This window comes from Lonchura striata, chromosome 3 (genome assembly GCF_050655825.1).
Source record: "Lonchura striata isolate lonStrDom1 chromosome 3, ASM5065582v1, whole genome shotgun sequence".
NCBI lineage: Eukaryota > Metazoa > Chordata > Aves > Passeriformes > Estrildidae > Lonchura > Lonchura striata.
The window spans coordinates 62,733,458-62,758,907 of NC_140705.1; the positions used below are offsets into that span (position 1 = coordinate 62,733,458).

General features: G+C 40.7%; 1 protein-coding gene and 1 long non-coding RNA gene across 4 annotated transcripts; one reads left to right on the forward strand and one right to left on the reverse strand.

Moving 5' to 3' along the window:
• The first annotated feature begins 4,196 nt into the window (after positions 1-4,196).
• On the forward strand, positions 4,197-20,518 carry LOC146767922 (uncharacterized). 2 transcript variants are annotated; one of them, XR_014953799.1, is made up of 3 exons: positions 4,197-10,505; positions 11,592-11,752; positions 14,738-20,518. It is a non-coding gene; the product is annotated as an uncharacterized LOC146767922 (long non-coding RNA). The 2 variants fall into 2 exon arrangements; XR_014953798.1 differs by having other exon boundaries at positions 4,197-11,752.
• Positions 20,333-24,676, reverse strand: ABRACL (ABRA C-terminal like). 2 transcript variants are annotated; one of them, XM_021553055.4, is made up of 3 exons: positions 24,545-24,676; positions 22,144-22,210; positions 20,333-20,931 (listed from the first exon to the last, which is right to left on the reverse strand). In XM_021553055.4, the coding sequence occupies exons 2-3, from the start codon at positions 22,202-22,204 to the stop codon at positions 20,747-20,749; spliced, it is 246 nt and encodes an 81-aa protein (XP_021408730.1). In that variant the 5' UTR covers positions 22,205-22,210; positions 24,545-24,676; the 3' UTR covers positions 20,333-20,746. The 2 variants fall into 2 exon arrangements, with proteins under 2 accessions (XP_021408730.1, XP_085431464.1); XM_085575338.1 differs by lacking the exon at positions 24,545-24,676 and adding an exon at positions 24,222-24,303.
• Between the last annotated feature and the right edge of the window lie 774 nt (positions 24,677-25,450).

Here is a 25,450-nt window from a genome sequence, read left to right on the forward strand (position 1 = left end):
GGTTTACAAAGGAAAAAAAAAAAAAGGAAAAAGAACCTTTCCACTATTTTACAGGCACATAAATGTGCTTGCCTGCTGTAACAGAGGATCAGACTGCCAAGAAAAAGCTTTTCAAGTCTTCAAGTTCCAATAAAACAGTGAAAACTCTGTGGATGTGAAATAGGGGCCTGATTGACATGTCCATGGTGTCAAAAGAGCTGCACATAGAAAAAATCATGAGGCTGAGAAAATGTACAAGGTCTGTTTTCAACAGAGAAAAAAATTCCCCAAAACAAAGTATTTTAGGTTTACAGGTACTGGCCAATATTTCATTCTTGGTGTAATCTCCTTTGAGGTTAAAAAATGAGCCTGAGAACATCAATAACAGAAATAAATTACTGCACCTAATCAGCATGATGGTATAGGAACAAACAAGACTTTCTCAATAGATACAGACTAGACACTTAAAATCAGGGTCAATCAACAAGAAATGGGAGAAGATAAAATAGTGCCATTCTACTTCAATTGCTGACAGAGAGACATATTCCACTCCATGACTGTCAAAAAGTGTGAGAGAGAGCTAACAGCAATCATTTTGTAATCTTCCTCTCAGAAATATTTAATACAAAAAACCTGTATTCTAAACTTTCTTTTTAGGTGCTTTTATGTAAGCATAAGTTTAAAAATAAATAATTAGATTAAAATAGTGAAAACTCAAACTCAGACCTCTCCAGTTCTCCAAACAATGAATTGAACAACAAATGTTCATTTTTGTCCAGGTTCAAGCTGATCAAGTAGAACTACCCATGAAGAAGAAATAGAAGTAAAACGTCCTTTGTGGGAGATAAAATTGAGTACTTTGGTTGATTTATTGCTAGCTATTATTGTCACCTCTCCAGATAAGAGATTGCTGCTCACCCAGCTGCTTGAGATGACTAAAAACTCACATCTGGGCTCCAGTTAGTTGTCATTCACAAGTACCCATTCTTAAGAGAAAAAGAGTCCCTCAACCTCTCACTCTGTCACCCCCATCTGTGATTTCTGCTGGTGCCACTTTCACCTCCCATCCCCTGTTAGTGAAGGCCCTCGCTGAGTGCCTGGACGTATGTGTGCTGCAGCTCCCCTTTCCTCAATGGCTTTGGCCCAAACTCCAAAATCAAGAGATGAAGTGACTTTGGTTCTTCAACCCAGTCTCAGTAAGTAGTTTTGGTCCTAGAAGTCACTTACCATTTTTCCTAAGTAGCATTATGTGAAGCATTCCAACTTCAAAGACAATAAAATCTGGGTTTCCTGAAGCATCTTTCTCTGTCCCTAGTGTGGAATAGTGGCAGACAGGTTCGTTGCAGTTGGCCAGTGAAGTTTGTCAGGGGAAATGTGAGCTTCTCAGCTCAGAAGTAATTAGTGACAACTGACTGAATGCAGACTCTTGTGAGCCCCAAGTATTTTTTAAGTCTTGGGAGTTTGCTTCCAGATCATCAAATTTATAGCTTTTGCAGCTACTGAGAGAAAATTGGTGGCATTTCTCACCCTCACTGCTGCTGTTCAGAAGTAGGTAGGTGATGAAGCTGAAGAAAAATATATCAATTTCACATAATTATTGCTGAGATTACAGGCAGGGCACATATTTTCCATGGGAATATCACGTGTCTGTTAAAAACACCTGATTTTTGGGAAGCTGCAAAACACAAAATTATTCATAACTTGGAAATTTTCCCATTTCTCCATGAGTGTTTACTACAAAGAAGTTGCTAGTTAGCATTTCTTCCTGCCATTTCTTAAGAAAAGGAAAAGGAAACACAGCATATAATGTGTCAGCTGTTACTCATTCTTTGAATAATAGATGCTATTTTGTGCAAAGGCTCCAAGACAGCATGGGCAAGTTTTCTCTGAAACTGTAGGAAAGTGATATAGCAACAGTTGTTGAAGGAGAAGGGATGGGAAAGTCTTTGTTTCACTTTTGTGGTGTTTACTTTTGAAAAACTCAATTGAGTTTCCAAAAATCCAGTGGGGAAACATTTGCCATCCCTGGGATGAGCAACAGGCAGGGGATTAGTCTCTCCTGCTATCACTAATTATGTGTAAATGCACAGGTTTGGGGATTTATAATGAGATCTCAGGAGATGGGTTCTGTTATTACTAATTGCTACCACTCAATTGAATGGGAACATTGTTTTGGATATCTGTGGTAGGGATGCTGTAAAGCAATGCAGAGCTGTGCATGAAATATGGGAAAGTGGTGCTGTATGCAGTCCCTTGAACTCAAAGGAGTTTGAGCACTCATGATCAAAGGTGAAGGTCCTAACTCCAAAGCAAAGCATGAGCATGATGTTCTCCTTGTGCTGAATCTCAGTCCCACTGACCCAGACCTTATTTCCTGGTGATGGGACCAGGGCAGCTGCAGCACAAGGACAAGGTTTCTTCCTCCAGACTCCTAAACACAGCCAGTGCAGCAGGCTTACCTGTCCCTTCCCAGTCACCAGGCAAAGCCCTTTGTGTTGATAACAGCCAGCTATTCCACATTCCATCTCTGAAAACATCACTGAGGTTTGTAGCAGTTGTGTATGCCTGCCTCTGCAAGAGGCAGGGCAGACTGAGCTCAGCACTTGCTGTTCTCCCACCATCTTCATCCTTATAAACAGATGGGCCTCCTGTACAAGTTGTGCCTCGGTTGCATTTAGCTAACAAAAGCTAACAAAAGTCCAAATCTCCACTGCACCCGCAAAGAATAATGAGGATTAAAGACTCATCCAGAGTGCCGGAAGGTTCATTTGCATTCCTGGTCTGGCCATCCCCCTCTTTTCCATTTTGTGAAAGGACCCTCTCCCCATTGTCTTTCTGTTGCTAAGACAAGAGAGCTAAAATACTTTCGTTGATGGGGGAAAGTAGAAGATCTTGTTCATCACATCTCATTTATACGTAATTCCTACACATCATACACTTCTGCCGCAGTTACCATTTAACTCATTTATCTCCAGAAAAATACACCAGTCGTCTCTGTGGCTGCCCTGTTTATCGTCTCTGGCTGTGGGAGCTGGTACTGGCCAGGTGCAGGGACAATGGCTGGCTATTCATTTCTCTGCACCAGCTGTTACCCTCAGCATGCACCCAGTCTGGGTCCTGCTGGTAATAACCCTGCTAAGGCTGCTGCTGCAACTTTCATTTCATTTCAAGAGCTAATTCTGAATGATTATTCTGAGAACATGCCTAAGTATAGTGAGGGGTAAGTGTATTTTGTGGAAAGACACGTTACAGGCTTTAAAACTGTCACAGAATAGCTTATAGCTCTGTGTGAACTTTTAGGTCTTTTTTCCCCCCAGACTCGTGGGAGTTGCTGACTGGTACAGTCAGATAATGCCAGGTAGTGAATCACCCCCCCCCCCCCACCCCCCCACCCCGCTATCAGCATCCACCAAAATCTTTGTTCCAGCATATAGGTTAAATTGTGACTAACTGCAGCAGCTATAGCCAGTGCCTGATAAAAAAATGTATGGATGCCAAAAAGGAGCCCACAGTATATTTCAGCCCTACAAAGACCCTGGAGCCAACAGGGAGCCCATTCCATTGGGTCTGCTTGTAACCACAGGAACTGGTCTGCACCAGACAGCTTAGAGGTTTTAGGATTATGCAGATTCTGGGTTTTTATTGCATGGATGAGGAGAGGAGAGGAGAGGAGAGGAGAGGAGAGGAGAGGAGAGGAGAGGAGAGGAGAGGAGAGGAGAGGAGAGGAGAGGAGAGGAGAGGAGAGGAGAGGAGAGGAGAGGAGAGGAGAGGAGAGGAGAGGAGAGGAGAGGAGAGGAGAGGAGAGGAGAGGAGAGGAGAGGAGAGGAGAGGAGAGGAGAGGAGAGGAGAGGAGAGGAGAGGAGAGGAGAGGAGAGGAGAGGAGAGGAGAGGAGAGGAGAGGAGAGGAGAGGTTCATAATTAACTGATGGCATAGGAAAGAAGAGAAAAATTGCGTACTAAATGTCATGAGGCCTCTGAAGTCTTGGCTGAGGATGCAGTCATTTGCTTTCAGAAGCATGAAATCCATCATTTCCCATTTAAAAAGTGAACAAGACCTTCTTGGTTTTCAGGGATTTCTGGTTATGGTTTCAAGTCCTATTGTTCACCAAAACATTAACTGTGAGGCTTTTAAAAATGGCTTTGAACAAGATGTGTTGTAGCAAAGGAAGAGATATAATTTGCAATTGTATGAAAGCAATGTAAAAATAAAGAGAAAATACTCTTTATTTTTAACTCAGAAATATTTTCTTAGCCTTAATGATGTCATTCACAGATCTCTTCCAACTAATTATCTTTAAATTAATAATTTTCAACTAATTGCTTTACTTTTAAACATTTTTCATTATTATTAAATAAAGACAAAACCTACTCATAGCTATGTCTGTTACATTTTACTTAAATCAATTGGATTTTCCTCCCCCACATTCTCAGGTCAGTCTGTTATATTATCAGTCAGAATTCCACATCTGCCTCTGAGGTTTCTGCTCACTTCCCTCTGGATGAGAGAAGGAATTTGCCAGTACTTTGACCTTTCTCTTTCTACTAACCCAACTTGAATCAGTAGCTGCCAAAGGCAGCTTAGTTATTTCATATTTTCCCAGTTTTATATGCCAATAGGGTGTCATTCTTTATATAGACTCAGGTCTGAAGAATAATAAATTTTGTTCTTTTACATGCCAACAGAATAAGACAAATGGGATGCTGTAAACATCTAAACATCTAAACATAACTAAAATTCATTAATAAATGGAACTGCAAGCTTTGGGAGAGGTAATTCTGAAATTGCTTTAATTCCAATAGGCTCTGTATTAGTGACTCAAAATTGTGTACATAGCCAACTAAACTATCAGTTCATGCTGAGATATAGGGATAGGGTCTGCTGCATATGTTCTGTGAATTATTGATTTTCCTTACAGAAGTTCTGCTTTCTCTTCCCAACAATTACACACCTTTATAGTATGATGTTGAGCAAATAATCCTCTCTCATAAGTTTAAAATCTCACATTCCTTAGAATAAGGACCATTATATGGATGTTCTTTGGAAAATTCCTTGAAATGCATAGTTAAAATCAAGCCTTACACTAAAAAATCAATGGCATTATGCATTTACAGAGGAACTTCTCAGAATGCTATCCTGAAATTACACAAAAATATATACAGTAATTCAGAAGTGTTCTAGTTACATGAAGTTGCCTGAAAAGGTCATATTCCCAGTTCAAGGACAATATGTTTTTTTTCTTTTTCATTTTCAGCTTTGACCCAAATTATATCAAACTCAGATAACATTAGTATTTCCCACAAATGTCAAGTTCCAGGGGAAAAAAAAAATCAGAAATAACAAGAAAGGATGGCTTCCAAGAGAAATTACCTTCCCAACTGAATCCTGAATTATAGACAATGGGTGCCTCAGGCAGGGGGTAAGGAGGAAAAGAAAATTAGTTTTGCAGGACGCCTGAAGAGAACCAAGCAGATCTTGTGCGTTTCAATTAGGATTTATCTTCTTTTTGTATTTTAACCTCCATGCCTAGCCAAAATTCAAGGTTCTGTAGTAATTTTCTGGTAAGAAAAGTAATGATAAGAGAAGTGGGTGTTTTTGACAGAGCTCCACTTGTTTACAAATAATGTACAAAACTTTACTTCCTTGAACAAGGCAAAACCAGCAAGCTGGAGACAGCTTCTCAGAAGGGGGTCTGGCATGGCCACCCGCCAACACTTGGAACAGCAAGATCCCAGGAGATTTTCCCAGCACCACCTTCCCTGCTTGCTCGCACCGTAGCTTATGTTTGGCTTGTCCCCCTCCCTCCTGGGCCCCCCTGGGCTGCTTGCATGGAGACACAATCCCAGCAGTGGGTGTTGCAAACTGATGCCTCTCTCAAAGCCCCCGCTGCTGGGACCAGCATTAAGCTAAAAGAGGCCACTGCAGATAATTTTAGTGAAAAATTGAAAAAAAGCTTGCATGGCAACCTGAAAACTCAAAAAGGAGGAGATAAGAGGATGCCCAATGTACTTGCTTTGCCACAGAAACATACACTTAATACGAAGGCGTTAGTTTCTCTGGGCCTGGTTGCTACTTTGAACATCTGAGGTTTGTGATTTTTCAGGAGCAGACTCCATTAGGTAACAATTCAGTACCCTTCTGCCACAATAAGTATTTGGGATGACTTGGGTACGATGAGGATGGATAAAAGTAATAAATAACATGAAGGTGGTACAAAAATGCCATCAGCATCTCTACTTGGCACAGCCTTTGCCATTCCTGTCACAGGCTGAAAGGTCTTTCTTTCTGTAAGAAGTCTTTGTCAACCTCCAAAAGAGAAGTGTGTTGGATATTGCCGAGTTTCACACCAGGGAACATGCATGAAATCACTGTAAATGATAATAATGAAATTGTAGTATATATGTAATTTCCAGCAGAAAAAAATCTGCTACCAACCAGAAAGGAGACACTAGAAAAAGAAATGGAGATGTCTTTTTTATTCTCTAATTTGCCATCATCCCTTGATATCTCTGAGTAAGACTAAGGGAGCAGATCATTTAGGGTCCTTCTCTCTTTTTTGTAATATAGGCCTCTGCATTACAGAAAGGAAAAGCTGGTGTTGGAACCACAAGATCTAGTAATTCTAGTGAATCCATATGAAATTTATGGAGTATAGCTCCAGGCACATGATGAAAAGGGCAGAAAGTGTGAAGGTGATATTTAGTCTTTGGAAACACTGAGAAGAGATGAAGAGTCTCGGAAGAGCTGAGCATTTTTTTTCTCCCTAAATTCCCTTATCTCTAATCTGAAAGAGTAGGTCTCTCAGGTATTGAGTTTAAATTTAGATTGCAGTGTTGTTTACTACTCTGTTACAGAAGTCAGATAGATTTAATGTCCAGACCTGTAAATCCTTTGCAGTAAAGCAGGGAAAAGTAATGAAGTCACAGAATGAACACCAGTTAATGGAAGTAAATGGATGAGTGGCCTGTGGGGTGATCCCATTGACTGCTGTGCTGATTTATATTGTTGTCATCACAAACTTCTTGTATTATTTCTCATTGTACTCAAAGAATATTTTTACAATTAGATTGAAATTTGTCTTCATGTGAGGTATGGCCCTGATAGAAGGATGCAGATGATATTCCTGGGCAATCTGTAATACAATTGGCCCCTTAAGACTGCCAGATGACATTCACTAGATCTTCATCACCATGCAAAGGGCCAGCCCAGAAGTTAGGGAATGGTTAACCATGGGATTTCAAAACACCCATACCTGCACTAAACCTTCACATAAAAAACAAACAACCACCTTTGTGTGGAAACAAGGAAGGGAAAATGCAGGCACCTCCCTGCATGGTTAAAAGCAGCTGCTTCTGCTGAGGTTCATGCTCATGCTGCTGGGGGGTGATGTGTACACACATTGCAACTAATCACACTCTGTGCATCAGACTGCAAAAACCAAGACAAATTAATCATCATTTCTCTTTGCCAAGTAAGTAAATACTGAAACATTCATCTTGCATATAGGAAAAACGAGTCATCAAGCTGTCACAGAAAGAGCTGTGGCTGGTGCCAGGACCAGGAAATAGCTATCCAAGCTCTCCAGTGCACTAGCTTTCATCCTGCTTCCCTCAGGCAAAAGAACTGATCTTCATCGGAGTTAAACTCAAGCTAGCTCCTCTGGAACAGGGGAAAGTGGCAGCCCACCTGCCATGGTATCCCTTGGACCCTCTCTGGGAGGAACAGATTGCACTTCCTAGCTTTTGGATACTTGTAACTTGTTCTTTGCTGAGAGGAAATGAGGAGCCCCACGCAGTAGTTCTTGGGGGTTCTGTATTGCTTGTATAGCGGCACAATAGCAGGCACAAAAAATAACAGTGACGAGCTTTGAAGACCAGCTAATGTTTCATTTCTGTTTAATTTTCCAAATTTCCTATGTGTGCATCCAAAACACATATGAAGATTAAAAGCTTCCCATTAAAAAATAAAACCAACAGCCTGGATTTTCCTTAATCTCAGAGGCATCACGGTGAGATCTTTACAGATCCCATAGTTGACTACTTTTTCCAAAGGCAAGCCAACACAAACTTCTTGCTCCTGTTTTTATAGCTCAATTCATCCTACAGACTCTGCTTGTAGGACCATGAGATTATCTGTCTTGATATACATATGCAGGTATGGTTCAATTTGCAGAATTTTCATTTCCCTACAGGACAAAGAAAGGCAATATAATAAATAAAGAAATAATTTTTTAAACCTTCAAACACAGCAGATAAAATAAGTTGCTTGGACAAACCTAGTGCTCTGGGGGATCTGATGTTTTATTTTTCCCTACCAACAAATCAGTAATTCTCTGTGCTGCAAAAGAACTATGTGGTTCAGCTTGTTTGCTCTCAGGGTTGTTGGTAGCCTGAAATCACCTAGCCACATACTCAGGAAGGAATTCTTTCATCAAGAAGCTTTGCACTTTGCACCACAAATATTGTACGTGGCTGATACTGCCCTTCATTGTAGCCTTGAATAGCACTTGACCATAGTGGCAGCAATGTGCTGACAACTGAATTTAGCCCCAGTCTGATGAGACAAGGCAAACTCACAGATTTTGACATTTCCATTCAGGAGGGCTAGTAGCAAGAGCTAACACCAAAAAGTGTGGTAGAGCAAAATGAATATAAGGAAGATAAAATAATTTGAACCAACTGGAGGAGTTCATCTCCAAGACAGAACCAGCACGAGTGAAGGTTGTATTTATGTTCACAAGAATAGAGGAGACAGATTTTGACAGATTTTGTATGTGCTCAAAGCTAGTTGGGGAAGGCAATAAGCTTTGCCCTTTCCTTTCCAGAAAGTGAAAGGATAACTCGTTCTGCATTGAAAGGAAGAAAGAAAGAAAGAAAGAAAGAAAGAAAGAAAGAAAGAAAGAAAGAAAGAAAGAAAGAAAGAAAGAAAGAAAGAAAGAAAGAAGGAAAGAAAGAAAGAAAGAAGGAAAGAAAGAAAGAGAAAGAAAGAAAGAAAGAAAGAAAGAAAGAAAGAAAGAAAGAAAGAAAGAAAGAAAGAAAAGAAAGAAAGAAAGAAAGAAAGAAAGAAAGAAAGAAAGAAAGAAAGAAAGAAAGAAAGAAAGAAAGAAAGAAAGAAAGAAAGGAAAGAAAGGAAGAAAGAAAGAAAGAAAGAAAGAAAGGAAAGAAAGGAAGAAAGAAAGGAAGAAAGAAAGGAAGAAAGAAAGAAAGAAAGAAAGAAAGAAAGAAAGAAAGAAAGAAAGAAAGAAAGAAAGAAAGAAAGAAAGAAAGAAAGAAAGAAAGAAAGAGAAAAAATTGCCACAGTGGACTGTTCTTACTCCACCTGTGCAAATACTTTTGTATCCATTGGCAAAAAATCTGGAAGGTCTATCTTCTTCTAGCCAACACATCAACACCCACTGATCCCACCTCACATGCACTTATTCTGTGTCTCCTCATTTTACCAGATCATAGAAAGGGAGGAGGAGGGAGAAAACCAGTGGATTTACTCTAATTCTTGAATGCAGCTTTGGATCTGCTTTGTATGGTCTCAGAGCCATCCCCTTGTCTGCATAAACAATATCCCATGGTGAAAAGGAGATTCTCTACAGGTCATAGAGGAAAAAAGGGGAGAAGAAAGGGTAGTGATAAACAGTATTTAGCTTAGGGAAATATAATTTAATAGTGGCAGAGTTTGCATTCTATGCCAAAAATTCTCACCAGTTTTCTCAGCTTTTTTTATGAGAATTTGCTGAAGTTGAGAGGCAGAGTGTAATTTTACAGACTCTGACACATTTAGCTGACTAGCAGAGCAAAAGAGCTTAGGAAATACCTTTTACATTCAAAGGTACAAAATAGTACATCTTTTGGTTAGTATCAGCCTGGTTTTCTACATGCCTAGGATATAAATGTAAATCTCTGCCAAGCATAAGGAGTTTTTAAGAGTGTTAATCACCTAGCCTTTTTTATAGTGTGTGAAGTGATTTGAAATCATTGGGGAACATTAATACTTTGTGGAGAGAGTTCCAGGATAGAAGACTGCAGTTTGCAGCACTGCTAAGATACATAAATCACTTCAGCTGTGGTGGAATGTGATGATTTGAAGCCATTGGGTTTGGAAATGGAAAAAAGACATGATCTTGAAAGATTCAAACCACTTTGAATATATTGAGCCCAATCTTACAACTCTGATTGAGACATGTTCAATAAACATCAAAATATAAGCTGCAAAATCAAATTATTTCTCCTGGAAAACTTCCAATAAAACTTACCCTTTCTATCTCAGCATATGTTTAGAAATATTAGGTTTAATCATACAGCAGTTTGCATTTGATGTAATCACCTGCTGTTGTGCAAACTGAGTTCAAACACCTTTTTTGATCTACTAATATTGTATGTAACTTTGCCATCTGTGTGAAATGCAAAGCCACAATGGAGGAATGCTTTGTTCTGCAAGGGAAAAGAAGCTGGAGAGACAACATTCTTCCTTCCACAAGAAGCTGTAATAAGGATGGAAAAAAAGATGGAAAGATCAAGAACACTTACAAAACTGTGTAAGTTACATAAAATGGAAGTGGAAAAAAGTGGGAGCACAGCAGCTTCATTCCTATAAGCAACATCAGCCAGAGTGTAGGAAAACTATAATCTTTACCATCTCATCCCCTAACCTTGATCATAGGCAGTCTTGAGGACTGGAGGGGAAACAAATTTTGCATCCAGTTTATGTATTATTTATAAAAGTCTCACGCTCTCTGAGATCTTGTACTGTGCTAATATGAAATGCTAAGAAAGGAAATCCCTAAAAAAGGATTTAGGAACAAACAGCTGTTGATTGGTGATGCTCTGTAAGATGTCATTAATGACACAGGATCAGACAGGATGTGTTTAAAGATTACATTTGCTTCTAAAAGCCATTGGAAAAGGGAAAAAAGGAATAAAACACTTTTCTAAGTTTACCAAATTTTAAGCACACCAAAATCATTCTTCTGAAGAAATTTCCCTGCCTTTTGCCATGACTTAGTTGCCATGACTTAGAACAGTCAGAATGACAAGAGAGAGCAAACTGAACTTTTATGTGCAAGTTGTGAGAAGCTACATATTTAGCTTGATTCGTTTTTGCTATTGCAAAAGATATCTGGCCTTTTCTGGAGGAGCTCAGTTGCTACCTGTGCCTCGTGGCAGGCCTTTGCAAGTCTGGAGCAGGGAGCAGTGACATGGGCGCTGCCTTGCTTCCTCTGGAGCTCCACTCAAGCTTGGATGACAAGCATTTTTCACATTGCTAGAGTCCTTTGGCCATCTGCATTTGCCCCATCAGTATCGTGCCAAAATAATGGAGCACAAGCCTTTGTGAAGGGGTGGAATAGAGTGTGCTACCAACAACTCATACACAGATCCAGAGTGAGACCTGTTTTCTATCTTCCTAGTGAAGGATTTGTATGTAGAAATGCTTATCAACATGGAGATAATGCTTATCAATGAGTGTATAGATTCATCATACAACACTTCCATGATACGCTTTAGAACGAGATTAAACACTCTAGAATTATAAAAGGCATCTTCCATAGAGCCTTAATTTGAATTCTAGTGTATGTACAATTGATGATAACCCATAATTAAATATTATTCTTTTTTTTCTACAGGGATCTTGTCATACAGGGAGAACAGTGATAAGAAAAAGAAGCCAGTTTGGGAATTAATGAGGCTCATTGCTTCACTTGTTCCACCATGTAGGAAATGAAATTTCTGTGAAAAATAAAGGCAGGACACTAAAGGAAAGAGCATGTCTTTTGGAATAAAGCAAGTGAGTATTACAAAATGAAACCCTGCCACTGCTGCACACTTCCTCCCTGACTGTAACCACAGCTCCCTCAGTCTGGTCCATGGGTGGTGAATTGACCGTTTAGACATGACAGGGTGGAGAAAAGTCTGAGTCAGTAAAAAATGGGCCAATATTAGAGTATCTGGCAGCTCTGGAAATCAGAAAAGACCAAAATTTTGCAAGAGGAAGGCCCAGAAACAGCACATGACACCAAGCAGGATTAGGTAAATTTTGATGTCCTAACTCTATGTGATACGATGTAGTTTTTACATCATAGAAAATGTGTATTTGGCAAAATTCCCATTGGGACAATTTTTAATTTTCATGCCAGACATGAAACACTCAAGCTCTCATGAAGACCAGTTCCTCTACTTGAAAACAACATCTGAATGTACTTCCCCAATTTTTCTTCGCATTTTCACTGGTACATTATATGAGTTCATTTCAGAAGTGAGACAAGGAGGAGTGTTAGAAGGAATCAACTAGAATTCATCTCTGTAGTGATCCTAACCAGGAGGAGGTTGTGCATCAAGGAATCAATTGCCCTTCACAGCAAACCTGAGCAGTCCCAGGCTGTGCTGTGCCACATTGCATATCCACCATGGCCTTCAGCCTTAGCTGTGCTGCACAGATTGATGCCTCAACCATGGGACAAACTTATTCAGAGAGGAGCCTGTGGGCAGCTTGCCCTTGGTACCAGCAATTATATAATCCTGTTTGGCCTTGGCCTCATCTGAAAGTGCTGTGAAAAGCTCTCATGAAATCAACCTTCAGGAAAAGACTTGGGTTTTTTATAAGGAAATTATTTACTAGCTTAAAGGATCATAAAGGAAGAACCTTTCCTTAGAAGGTTCTGCCCTGAGAAAATACATATGGGGCCTGTCTGATTCTGTGGGGACTTAAGTATTACATACTATGTTTCTCTCTTTATTTTCTTATTCAAAGGGCTATTTTATTAATCTACTTGTTGTCAGCCATTCTTTCTGAAATCCAGAAAGAGCCCTGCACTGTATTTCTCTTCATCTCTCTCACACCTTACCACTAACCCAGTGCAAAACAATGTCTTACATGGATTTTTAAAAATCTTTTTGCTGTAATAGTGGAAAATAAAAAGTCTGACAAGAAAAATATTTGGAAAGCAACTAAATGAAAGTCTAGATTATACTATCATTTGCACCATTACTTCTGTAAAACCGATGTTCCAGTCAGGACTGGCTTTGTGGTGCATAATTGGACAAATTCAAAGGAACAATACTTACTCTGGAGATTTTCCACCAAAAAGCCCTGGTGCTACCAGAAAAGTCATAGGGATAGGATCTGTGAACATATGCCTTAATGAGAACATCTTCTGAGATCTTTGGGCTAAGAATGCAAAAGGTTGTTTTGTCTACCCATTATGCAAAGATGGAGATATTTTGTACTATAATAGGTACGGTTATGTTGTTTGGGCATACCCTAGAGATACTAAAACAAAAGAGAATAAGTACCTGTAAAATGGACTGCTGGTGTTATAGAGGCACAAACTCACACTTTATTTTCTCCAACAAGGGCAGAGATAGTCACTGTCTTGGATAGTCACCCCAAAAGGCACATCTCAGGGCTGGGAGGTGGAAGTATCATGCTCACCCCTCACACTGTGGACCTCCAGGTGAGGAGGAACTACATGGTGCATCCATGGTGGAGACAACAGTGTCTCTGGAGCAGAGTCTTCTCATAACCATGGGCAAGCCTGGGCAGAGCACCCAGTAGAACCTCAGATTTTCTCAGATTTTCTCAAATTTTCTCTGAGCTTCTCCCCCAGGCTTGCTGCCTTCCAGCAACCAGGTGACCAGATCACTCAGCAGCCTTCACAGCTGTACTAACCCAATGAACCTTTAAACCTGAAACACAGCTCATGCCAGGTAGATTTTTTTAAATGGTAATGGTAATGGGTTAAACTGGTAATACAAACCATTCTCATGAGACAGATGTGTCTAGGGTATGATTTTATGTCCAAGCTGTGGCCTTGGTACCATCTGGTTTAGTGGTATGGTAGCCCCAGCTACTGTGGTTGTGAAGCCACAGGATAATGATGTAACGCATGGGTGGCTCACACATGATCTGTGCTGAGGATGGGAATGTGCTTAGATAGTGAGTGCAGTAATAAAACTCAAGATTTTCACACTTATTGCTTCTTTGCTTCTATATTCACAGCCTAATACATGGTTTGATCTCATATGAACTGCCCCACTGGCTTCTAGATGCTTGCAAAAATAAAGATTCTATAAGATACAGAATCATTCTTAGAAATTTGATGCAAAGAAAATGTATTTCTTTTGTGGCTTCACCTTAGCCATACAATACCCTCAAGATATTAGATTTAATGAAAACATTACTCTTGTACTGCAGACAGCAGCTGGGAAATATGACCAGAAAAGTAAAGAAGGCAAAGAAAATGTACCTCAAGTATTCTTTAAAAAAGAACTTTCCAAATTCTAATTTTTGCATCAGCCTCTTGATATTCTTGCAGCCTGACTCATAAAATGCTGAGTGTGTGTGGGAGAGGCAGAGAGGGAGAGAAGGGATGGCACTGCCATTTAAAAAATTATTATAAATGGATAAAATGCCAACTGTCTGCATTTTACCCTAAAGATATCATTAACTGGCCAAGATTATTGACATTGTCTGTAACTAACAATGCAAAAATGATTAGTTTTGTTTCTGAAATTTAAAGGAAACTGTCATGAGACTTGATAGCAACACATTCGACTTGCAAGGAACAGCTCAAGTCAGGAGTTTTCTAGACAGCTTTAGTGATGTTTCTTTTTTTGTTCAAAACAGAAATTTAAAATATGTGCTTGCACGATCACGAGAAGTCTGGATTGCCATAAAGCAAAAATTTGCAGTATCATTTAGTTAGCTGTGTTTGTATCATTTACTCCCTCTTGCTTCTGCTGACATGAACTGGTTTTGTTTTCTTTTCTGCAGAAGGGCTTCACCCCTGGCTGTCACCCACCACAACATCCTGCTGGCGCGCGGGCTGCAGACCGCAGGGAGGAAGGTTTGACTTTTACATCCAAATGCAAACCCTGCTGTCTTTGGCTGCTTTCAAAATGTAGGGGAAGCACGTCCTGTGCAGGCCTAAACTTAGCAAAGGCAGTGGGACTGTGGTGTTGCCATGCTTTAACCCTTCATTCTCTGTGCCTCGTGTTCTTATACTTTTGAGACAAGATGTATTCAGTAATGTCAATAAAGCCATCAAGACCCATACTAGGGTGCACATCTATGAATGGGGTCCCAGGCATGACTGGGAGATCTTTTTCTCACTATGCAAGGTGTCTGAAAGGGAACCAAGAAATGTGTGCTACAAACTTATGGGTGCCCTCCAACTTGAAACATTCTATGACTTTATAAACTGCCAAAAGTGTTCATAGAGAAGAAAACAACTCTGAGAAGTCCCACTACAGCAGATTCCTGCTATGGGGCCAGCTGGCTGGACATGCTTGAGTGGAACACAATGCAAATGTGAGCACACAGAGAGCCTTTGTTTTCCAGACACGAAGACACAGGTTAGGGAATCTCACTCTTGGTGCTGAGCAAACTGTTCAACCTCAGTGTTGCTTGACACAGAAGCACAGACCAGCTTCCCAAGGAGCCTGAGGCACAGCTATTCACACAGCAATTTTTCTTCACCTGCTGACATTTTTTGGCACACCATGTGCCATGCAGGGGCCTGGCAGCAACTTGCACCCACCCACTGCTGATGCTCTCACCCCCTTCAGGCCAGAACCAATTCCTCAAGATAATGAATGTTGTCTGAGTGGGTGCTTAAGGAGAAAATTACAGACATTTTTGTATAAAGCTAAGGACTACTCAGTGTCCCAGCTTCCCAGCACACATCCTTGGTTGACTTTAGACATGTGTGTCTTGATTCCTTGTGGTCATGTGTCACCCTGTGTCACATTGGTGCTCAGTGGAGACAAGGTGGCAGTTTCTCCGGGTATAGGAAGGTTTGCATGATTTTAGGTTCCCAGCAAAGTTTTCCAGTGAAACCTTTGGTGCCTGTGGATTTGGAGCTATTAGACTACCTTGCAAGATGTCACATACTTGAATTTAAATATTCCCATGCCACTGAAGTTACCTGGAACACAGTTATTTCTATGTTTGTATCTTAACTTCTGTGTGAACTGCTTCAGGGTGCTGAAGTCCTGATGAATTGTGGTGAGTGTCTTCAATAACTGTTGACTTTGTTTTTTTCTCCTAAGAAAACTGAAAGCAGATTTCCAAGAAAATCATACTGGGCTCCAAAATATAATTTTATAAAGGAAGCTTTTTAGAACATCAGCTGCAGAGATGGACCAAGGCCTCTTGACTAATGAAGACCTGGTAGGCATATGTCTTCTATTACCAAAACTTTGAAAAAGACCTAATTCTGCAAGATACAGACTATCAATTTTACTAATATGTTTTTCTGTGGGATTTAGCAGACTTAGCAAAGACCAGGAAATGCAGATCACTGTATTCAAATATAATTGTCATTTTACTGCATGTTTCCCGACTGGGAAAAAAGTAGTCAGATTTTGAGTACCTGTTGTACCAATAAGTATGCATAGTATGCATATACAATTACATGGTACCTACCATTGTCCTCTCTGCAGAAGAGCTTTAAGCATGGCAAGGTGGCAGCAAAACCCTTAGTGTCATTCAGCTTTCAGTGGTTGTGCAGGAAGAAACTTCAAAATGGAACAAGGTCATGGACATAATGCTCTATATTTGTGAAAATGCTGTACTGGAAAATGCTCAGGTCTGACTCTAAGCATTTCTCTGAAAGGAGTTTTAATCTGGATCTGATGTGACAAGACTCAGCAGAGCATTTGTAGGTCGAACGACTCCCTCTCTAGGTTACCAGGCTGTATTTGAGTCACTCAGGTGCTCTGGCAGAGATAAGCATAATCTGCAATGACATCTAGGCTACACCAGAAGATAATGCTGCTTCTGGTGTATTACTCAAAATGTGTGCAAGCAGACTGGTTTGGGCTGCTTAAATAAGCATTTGTGACTAGAGCTGTACTCAGAGTGGCAGAACTAAACTGAACCACCACCCTCAGGAAAACTTTATTAGAATAATTTCACATTAAGCAGTTTATGTAACTAGATGTTAGAAACACTGCTTTCCAGAAACACTGTCAAGCACTTATCCTCAAATAACCCATTTGACTTATTTTTAAACTAGAGTTACCTGGAAATACTGACTATACAGAATCCTGGAAATCATTGCACTGGAGCAACTCTTCAACTTGCTCTTGACTTTCTTTGAGAATGCCATTTCAGATCAAAATGATGAAGATATCTTGCATTAAAAATCAAATCATTAGGAGATCTAAACTGCTGTGGTTTTTGCTGCTGATAGAAAAGGCAGAATGAATTTTGCAAAATTACTGACTTCGCCAGTTTCCAAAAGAAACACAAGATTTTTTTTAAGTCCTTGAAAGCATGATTCCTACCATGTTATCAGACAAAAGATTTTCAAGTAATTCTGAACATAACTTATGCTGGAGACTGTGGAACAAACTTTTAGGACTGTTTTATATAGTAGGTGGAGATATACAAAGATATCATTAAGCTTTAGTGTTTTGGTATTGAGCCATAAGGACAGTCCTGTGACAATCATGTGGTGCCATCTTAGCAAAGGCTCTGAAACTGTTTAAACATGCTTAATATTTTGTGCTGCCAGAGTAGAGGAGAATCTCAGCCTATTTATAAAACATCCAACTAATTTAAAATTAAACCACTAAATATCAGTGGCAATATAATAAGTTTTCAGTATGTAAAAACTTCCTGCTTCTCTTCTTATTATTATTTCCTTCAAGTGTTGGTTTTTTTTTTTGTTTGTTTGTTTGTTTTTGTTTTTGTTTTTTGTTTTTTGGGGTTTTTTTGTTTTTGTTTTTTGTGGCAAAGATTTACACAGGAATGAATGGCAAAAGTGACATTGCTGTCATCAAGTGAAATCCCTCAGAGCAGAAATACTATCTCCTGCAAAGCTTTGGAGGGAACATGTGAAACAAGCAAAACACAACATGAATTTTCAAAATTCATTCCAATTAGAGAGGCACATAAAATATAGTGTTGCATATATTTCAATCCTTGCTTTGCTCATGCTCCTAGCAAAACAAACAAACAAAATTAAAATAACTATGCTCACAGAAGAAATAGCTGCAAAGTTTAAGATGTCACCACCCCCCTACAAGAGGTTATACATTCCTGCACCTCAGCAGCTTCACAGCTTAGTTAAAACTCCTTTGAAAAGCACATTTATCTCCAGTTACTGGACTTTGTACAGAAACAGCAGAGTGAGTGTGAGTGCACACACTCCATCAGCTACTCTAACAGTCCCATCTGAAGACATGCACAGGTGACATCTTAGATTGTATCGGTTAGCTTTGCCTGGAGCTCATCCAACCTCTCTTCAAGTTTCCACCATGCTCTCAGATCTTACGAAGACTGAATTAGCCTAGCTACACTTCCACTGATTTGCCAGCATTATCCAAGGCAGGTCACAGCCACTGATACATCTTATGCTGTTGTCCAAAATCTCTGATTCTTCCTACTTCCCCACAGTCAGAATTACTTTCTGTTTTGGAATGACTGGTGCTCCTGGCTGACCTGCAAACTTCCTTCAGACCCATAGCTGGCAAGATCACAAACGCATCACAGAGGAGTGCTGATTGTACTACTGGTTATAGAAATAGCTAATTCCTTCCCCCAGCTTTCTATTATTGTATCAAGTGCTTCAGGAACTACGTCTCATGTCCAGGCCATTTGCTGTGGAAATTGTTTCCTTAAAAGATACGTTGTCCCATGCATGGGAAGAAATGTTAGTATTTGATTTTCTCTGTGGAAAAAAATAAATTACAAAGTCAACAGTGCTTGTATATAACCTGAAGTGAAAACCCCACGCAATTCTGAAGCCAGTAGATACTGGATTAAACTTTGCACTGGAGGCAAATTCTTAGATATACATCCTTGTTCCTATTGTTCCTCTCCTGCTTTCAGAATCAGAGAGAAAATGAAACTCAACTGCCTCTGGCAGTACACAAGCCACATTCTCCTCTGATTGTTACAGATTTATTTTAATTCCAAGTTTCTCTGTCTCTTTTTACATGGTGTTCCCAGAAGCCCTGAACACTTTTATTAGTATTGTTAAAATAAATCTAAAGTAAGAGAGACATAAAGGTCTCTCCATAGTCCTGTTTTGGCTCCAACTCAGCACTGAGCCTTACGTTTACTGGTTTGGTTTTTACTAAATTTTCAAGGCTGAACCCTTCAGAGTTTAAAGAGCTGTCATGGGCTTGCACAGAGAGCTACTTCCTGTCTGGGATAGGTTGGTACCCTCTGTACCAAAACTGGCATCTCAGACAATCAAAAAGCACTTGGTATCTGTCAGCATACTCAGGCTATTCTGTGAATCCAGACAATCCAGTCCCTTGCAGCAAAATAGAAGCAGAAGAAAAATCAGCTGTAGTTATCTGGCAACTCACAGCTGTCTGGTCTCACCCCTCTGGCAGGAGGCATGGGTCTCTGTCCCCCTTCTTTCTACTTGAGGAGCACAAGGGTGCAGGCACTTGCCAGCTCAGATCTGGAAGCAGAAGAGCTGCACCAGAGTGGCAGAGCACTGGAGCCAGTAAGCTGTGCTGAGCTCCTGCTCTGCTCCCACACTCCAGCTGGCTTGGACCCAGACAGCTCAAGTTTCTCTGCGTATCACTTCCCTGCTCTCCAGATTCTGGGGCCAGCACAAGCAGAGGCAGCCCAGATCTGTTTGCACACAGGATCTAAGTTGTTTTCCTGTTGCACAAAGCAGAACAAAACAAGACGAAATGGGCAGCAGCTGGAACTACGCAGCTTTGCAGAGATTCCATAACAATGCGTGTATTTGCTGGATCTGTAAATGAGGAAACACTTTTCAAACAAATTTTTCAAATTTTGCACTTGTAAAAGGCTGCTAAGGGAAATTCACCTATCCTGCAACTTTAAGAACTGCAGCTGTGGAGTGTAAGCACAGAGCAGTAAGTAGCTTGCTTACCCATGGCTGCTTTCCTTATGCAGCAACACTTTCTCCCTGCTGGAGGGTACACTTCTACCTGATAAAAAGACTTGGCAGTAAGCTAGAAAACAATCAAAAAGGCTTTTTTTCTTCCCCTCCTCTGCCACAATCTGCCTGGAGAGATTTAGAGAAAGTAGGACTTGTATGAGGAAAAGAATCACAGCCTGAAGCTGCTGTACTAACTTCGAGTTAACACTGCATGAAAGCATTCAGGGAACCTTCACCTACTTCCTTCACAAGTCTAGAGGACAAGAAAATGAAAGTATATGACTGTGCCACAGATGAATGAGGTACATTTAACATTCATGGCTTTTTCTGCACAATCTGGTCATCCAAAGGCCAGTCATTCTTCTACTGAATCACGCTGCAAAATTATTTCTATCTCACTGTTGTGCTTTCTGAACAGTTGCCTAAATATGCTCCTTGCAGTAATTCAGTTTGCTTTCATTTCAGATTGCAAATAAAAAGAGAAACCAAAGCAGTAAGAGTAACACAAATTTAAGTATGTGCTTCTATTTTATACTTTCATGGCACATTTTCATTTGTAAATATTAAATTACCAGTCGTCTTCTTCACATGTTGAAAATAACAACCAGAGAGAGAATTACCTGAGATTAAAAAAAAAAAAAAAAAAAAAAAAAAAAGGACAAAAAAAAAAAAGAGAAAAAGATCTGGCATATTTTACATTACTCACATACAGTACTATTTTAGGAAGACTTACAAAAGGAAATGTTTTCTAAAAAAGGACAGTTTTCTTTTGACTATAAAGATATAGAAAATACATCAAAATGCCTTGGAATGATCAGCCTTATTAAGAGTATGTGGCAAATCAAACAATCGTTTGATTGATCAAACTGTTTCAAGCAATTCCATGAACACATAGCTGAAGCACTGCCTCAGTCCTGCAGCAGCATGATATCCACGTTGTCATGAACACCCTGTAAAAGCAGCTCTCCTTGGTAAGTGACAATCTTCCGTCGTTTGGCTGCCTTAAGTGTCCCCACCAGGGCTTCAAAGAGGTTGGCACACTTCTCATCAGCAAACAGCACACCGAATTTCACGCTCACTTGTCCATCAGCATCTAAATAAAAGACATAATATAGATTTCCTTCAAGTTAGGAGATTACTGGGAAGATAAGGTGACACAGAGAACATTGAAAGCAAGCTCCACTGTGTTTTCCAGTTTGTTTGGGATCATATTATGAATGCTGATGACAAACAGTAGACAGAACTCCTGCCTAATCTAACTTTGCCTTTCCTTCCAGACACTTGTATCAAGGACCATATATCTGCTCTGTTTACTTTTATTGATGATCTGAAACCTATGACAAGCACAGGCTATTGAACCTCTTCACAGTGTTTGGAGGAAATTAGTTTTAAATAATTAAAATCCTAGAATATCTCAAACTGAGGGAGACCTATAAGGATTAAATCCAACACCCTGCTCCTCCAACCTATATCTAAACCATACATTAAAATATTTTTTTCACTCATTAATCTTTATGGGTCACATTGAAAAGGCTGCAATGTGAATTTTCACACAAAGCAAAAATTTAAAAAGATATGTTAAAGGCATGTTATTCCTAAAAGGCAGATACAGTCATACAAAATGCAAGATGTACATATGCATTCAGGTTTTGAAAAACAAGTGGAACTGAACAAATGGCACCAGAACTGACATATAGGAGCAGGTAGCACATCCACAAACTGCATAAATATTTGGAAAGAAATAGGAGTTTTAGCAATGAAAAACAATCTTAAGAGAAAATAGTACCTTCTAAGCAAATTTAAGGAAGTTGGAACTACATATATAACTCCTGGATTAGTTTTAGTCATGTGGACCAATTTTTTCCAAATAATAAGATCATGAACAGAATTGAAACACATGAATTCTGAAGTAAAGAAGTTACCAAGCAAGGAGGTGGAAGGAGAAGGTGCAGCTTTCTTCTGTGGTGACTGTAGCAAGTATTGAAAGCCTAAAGAAAAGGTAACTCTCGTGGCTGATTCAGGATTCAGGGAGCAGAATTTCAGGCCTATATCCTCTCTGCTGCAGAAGCTTAAATGCTTAAATTTATAACAGAACTACTTTAAAGGATGGAACCCAGGCAGTACCTTACAGTCCAAAATGAAGTACATATGCACATTTTCAGGTTACCTGCTTATTTGAATTTGCCAAGTACTTAGTTTGATGTAGCATGACTACATTTGTATGACATGCATGCATGGTGGCATGTATGTACATACATGCATCTCTACTGTGACCACATCCATACAGAGATACTACAATACTTACTTTTGGTCCCCAGCCGCCGAATCTCCTCAACTAAGAGGCTAATTTCATGTTCCACATTCATTGTGATCTAAAAGGAAAAGAAAAATTAGAAATTTATAAGGAATCCTGTAAATCCTTTGCACTGTTCTGGCACATTCTCAGTTCTTTAGGAATGTCACAACACTTCATAAATCCCAGTAGCCTGGAGATGAACGTCTACAGGATAATCTAGGATTTTAGTCTTGAACAAAGAGCCTCTGCAGCTCTGCATTTGAAGGGAACAGAACAGAAGTTACAATCTTGTTACGTTCTATACATAAATACAATGAGCCAGTCTCAAAATATAACAGATGTGGAAAGGTCAAGGAAGAGGAGAGTTGTTTGTTTTAAGGAATGAGCTTAAGCTGCCACAGAATCAGAGCAACTCACTAACATTACAGGTCTTCAGGGGCTTTGCAACTTTCCATCGATGGCCTCAATTAAAATGGAACATCTGCCTTTAAATTTCTCTCTGGGATATGTGGTAGGTTTGGTTTCTTAAACCACACCACAGCTTTCTACATATGCTGGGAAGATACTGCAGACATGTATTGCTGGTTACAGACACACATGGTGTCTGAAAGGACAGCAACTCCTGCATACCTGCTACTGAAAGCAGAACTGATCCAAACTATGCAAGTGACCTAAGGCCATCAACATTTTTGCCATTCAAAATGATCCTGAGAATTCACTACACTGCCAAACCTATCTGGGGCACCTCTTTTCAGCAATTTGCACCAATGTCTTACAACAGTTTAGCCATATGTAGCACAGCATTTGGCAGCACTACAGTTACACACAACACTACCTGGCTGCAAAGCGCCCAAGGTTGACAACTGCAGACACCTGAATGGTGTTTTATGGCCTATCCTGTGCAAAACAGCACCAACACAATGAAACCTTTAGATGCTGAAGCCCTTAAGCAAAAACTGGCACTGAGGTAAGCACAAGAAACTGGGCATCACAAACAAAGCAAAGCATCAAATGCAGCTTCCACGAGTGCCAACAATGCAGCCTGGAACAAAAGCCACTGAGAGCTTCTGGAGCTGAGCACTAGCTAAAAAGGGTTCAGTGAGTATTTCAAGAAACTGGGACTTCTGCACTAGTATGAAAGTGGAGTTAAAAAGTAGACATTTGAATGTATCACAAACTCTTCCTAAGAGAAAAGCTTCCCCTCCTTTTTTTTTTTTTTTAATTGAATTAAATTGGTAAAGGTGATGTAGTTCCACTTCCTGACCCCTTATGATTTACACAAGAGGAAAAAAAATCCTTTGCAGCACAGCCTGATTTTTAGATCCAAAATTAACGTGCAAAAATTTTTTTCTTCTTAACATGCAAAACTGAGCAAGCTTAATTATCAGCATGGGTTCTGGGCAAAGCCCCAGGTGAACCACAAGTTCATCCCTAGTGCACGGTATCAGCTGCAGACCGACAGGTGACACTGACACTGGATGTGCTGCCGTGGGACCACCGCTGCAAAGGGCAGGGCAGCAGGGCTGCACAGCTGCAACTGCCTTAGGTGAACTCCACAAACTTCCGGATTTCGTTGGACTCTGCACTAAACAGATCAAGTCAGCAAGGAAAATATGACCCATCTCTTAGAAAGCTTACACTCCTTTTATTTGTCAGACCGCCAGTTTTGATATTGGTCATCACAACGGCATAATTATCTGCTCTTTAAAGACGTTCTTCTCACTTTAAAGGCTCATTTTTACGTTCAGCTCTTTAAATTCACTTTGATTCCTAATTATTTTCATACACGTACATCATCAATATAAACAGCATTATTTAGAACAAAAAATGTTAAATTCTACATTATTAGGCAAGACTTTTGAGATCATAGGAGCATGGCTGAGCAAGGAGTAGGGATGCTCGGCATTTCAAAACTCAAATATTTGTTTTATACTGTAGATGCTCAACACACCGACTATCAAAAGTGCACGCCAGCTATTAGACTCTGGTACTCCTGACGCCAATACACTGTTGCAAGGCAGTATGTGGAATGGAAATTAAACTTCTCCTTATATGGCAGGAACGCGCCGAACGCCGCGAGCACACACCCGCGCGGACGCATCTGTCACCCACGGCGCCGACCTGTCCCCTCGCAGGCACTGATGGCCCCGGCGCCCACCGCGCTGCGAGGCAGAGCGCGGCTCCCTCCCCGCATCCCGGCGGGATCCGCTCCCGCCGCCGCCGGCGCAGGGAGCACCGGGAAGCGGCCTCGCCCGGGCGAGCGGCAGCCGCACCCGCGGCGCGGGCAGCGCCTCTGCCCCGGCGCGGAGGGAGGGAGGGACGGATGGTCGGACGGTCGGACGGAGGGACGGACGGTCGGACGGAGGGACGGACGGCTGTCCCCGACCCGCTCCCGCCCGCCGGCACTCACCCGCTGCCGCTGCTGTGGGCGCTCGGAGCCGGCGGAGCCGCGGGGCCGCGGCGGGCGGGCCCGGCGAGGGGCGGGCGGAGGTGGCTCTGCCCCGCCGGGCCGCGCCGCCTCCCGCCGCCCCGGGGCGGTGCTCCCGCCCATCTTGGCTCTGCCCGGCCGGGATGCTGCGGGAGCGGAGTGCTGCTGCCCTGCCGGGACCCCTCTCCCCGTGCCGCGCCGTGCCGTGGGTGAATTCTTCCCGCGGCACGGGCGTTACTGAGTTTGCTAGGTGCGATAGTTGCGTATTTTAAGATTGGCTTTTCGCAAATGTTACAATGAAAATTATAGGTGTAATGTTAGAAAGTTATGCTATATTAATTATCTTACGTAGTTTTAGGTTACAACCTAATGTTAAAATAGAGACTATGTATGTGGGGGAATTCTGTTTTTGTTTTTTTTTTTTAGGAATGAGATACTCACTTCGAGGAACACCTAAATCTTCCAAAGGAGAGGAATTTATGGCTTCTTATCAGAAGAAGCTAATTTCTATAGGCCTCGCTCAGACTGGAAGATTCCAGGGGATTAAAGGAAACAGTTGACATACAACATATATGATAGATGAATATGCAACAAGTGTATTGCTTTAAGGGTGATTCCTTTGTTCACTAGTTATGCTTTTCGTGACTTAGTGTCCAAGAACATCCGGACATCTGTAATTCTTTGCTTTTTCTATTGTCTTGTAATTGTCCTAACTCTAAACTTTTTTACTCGTATTATTATTTTTATAACCATTTTATTATTACTAAAACTTTTAAAATTTTAAAAACCAAGTGATTGGCGTTTTTCACACCAGGTAAAACACTTTCCAAGGCCAGCCCTTCAGCAGCTGCTCGTTTTCCTGTGGGTCAGCTTTCTATAATTTACCGT

Coding starts and splice junctions, on each gene's coding strand:
- ABRACL (XM_021553055.4), bottom strand. CDS start 22,204: ATGAATGTGGAACATGAAATTAGCCTCTTAGTTGAGGAGATTCGGCGG. Junction 20,932..22,143: donor TCGGCGGCTGGGGACCAAAA/GTAAGTATTGTA, acceptor TCTTTTATTTAG/ATGCTGATGGACAAGTGAGC.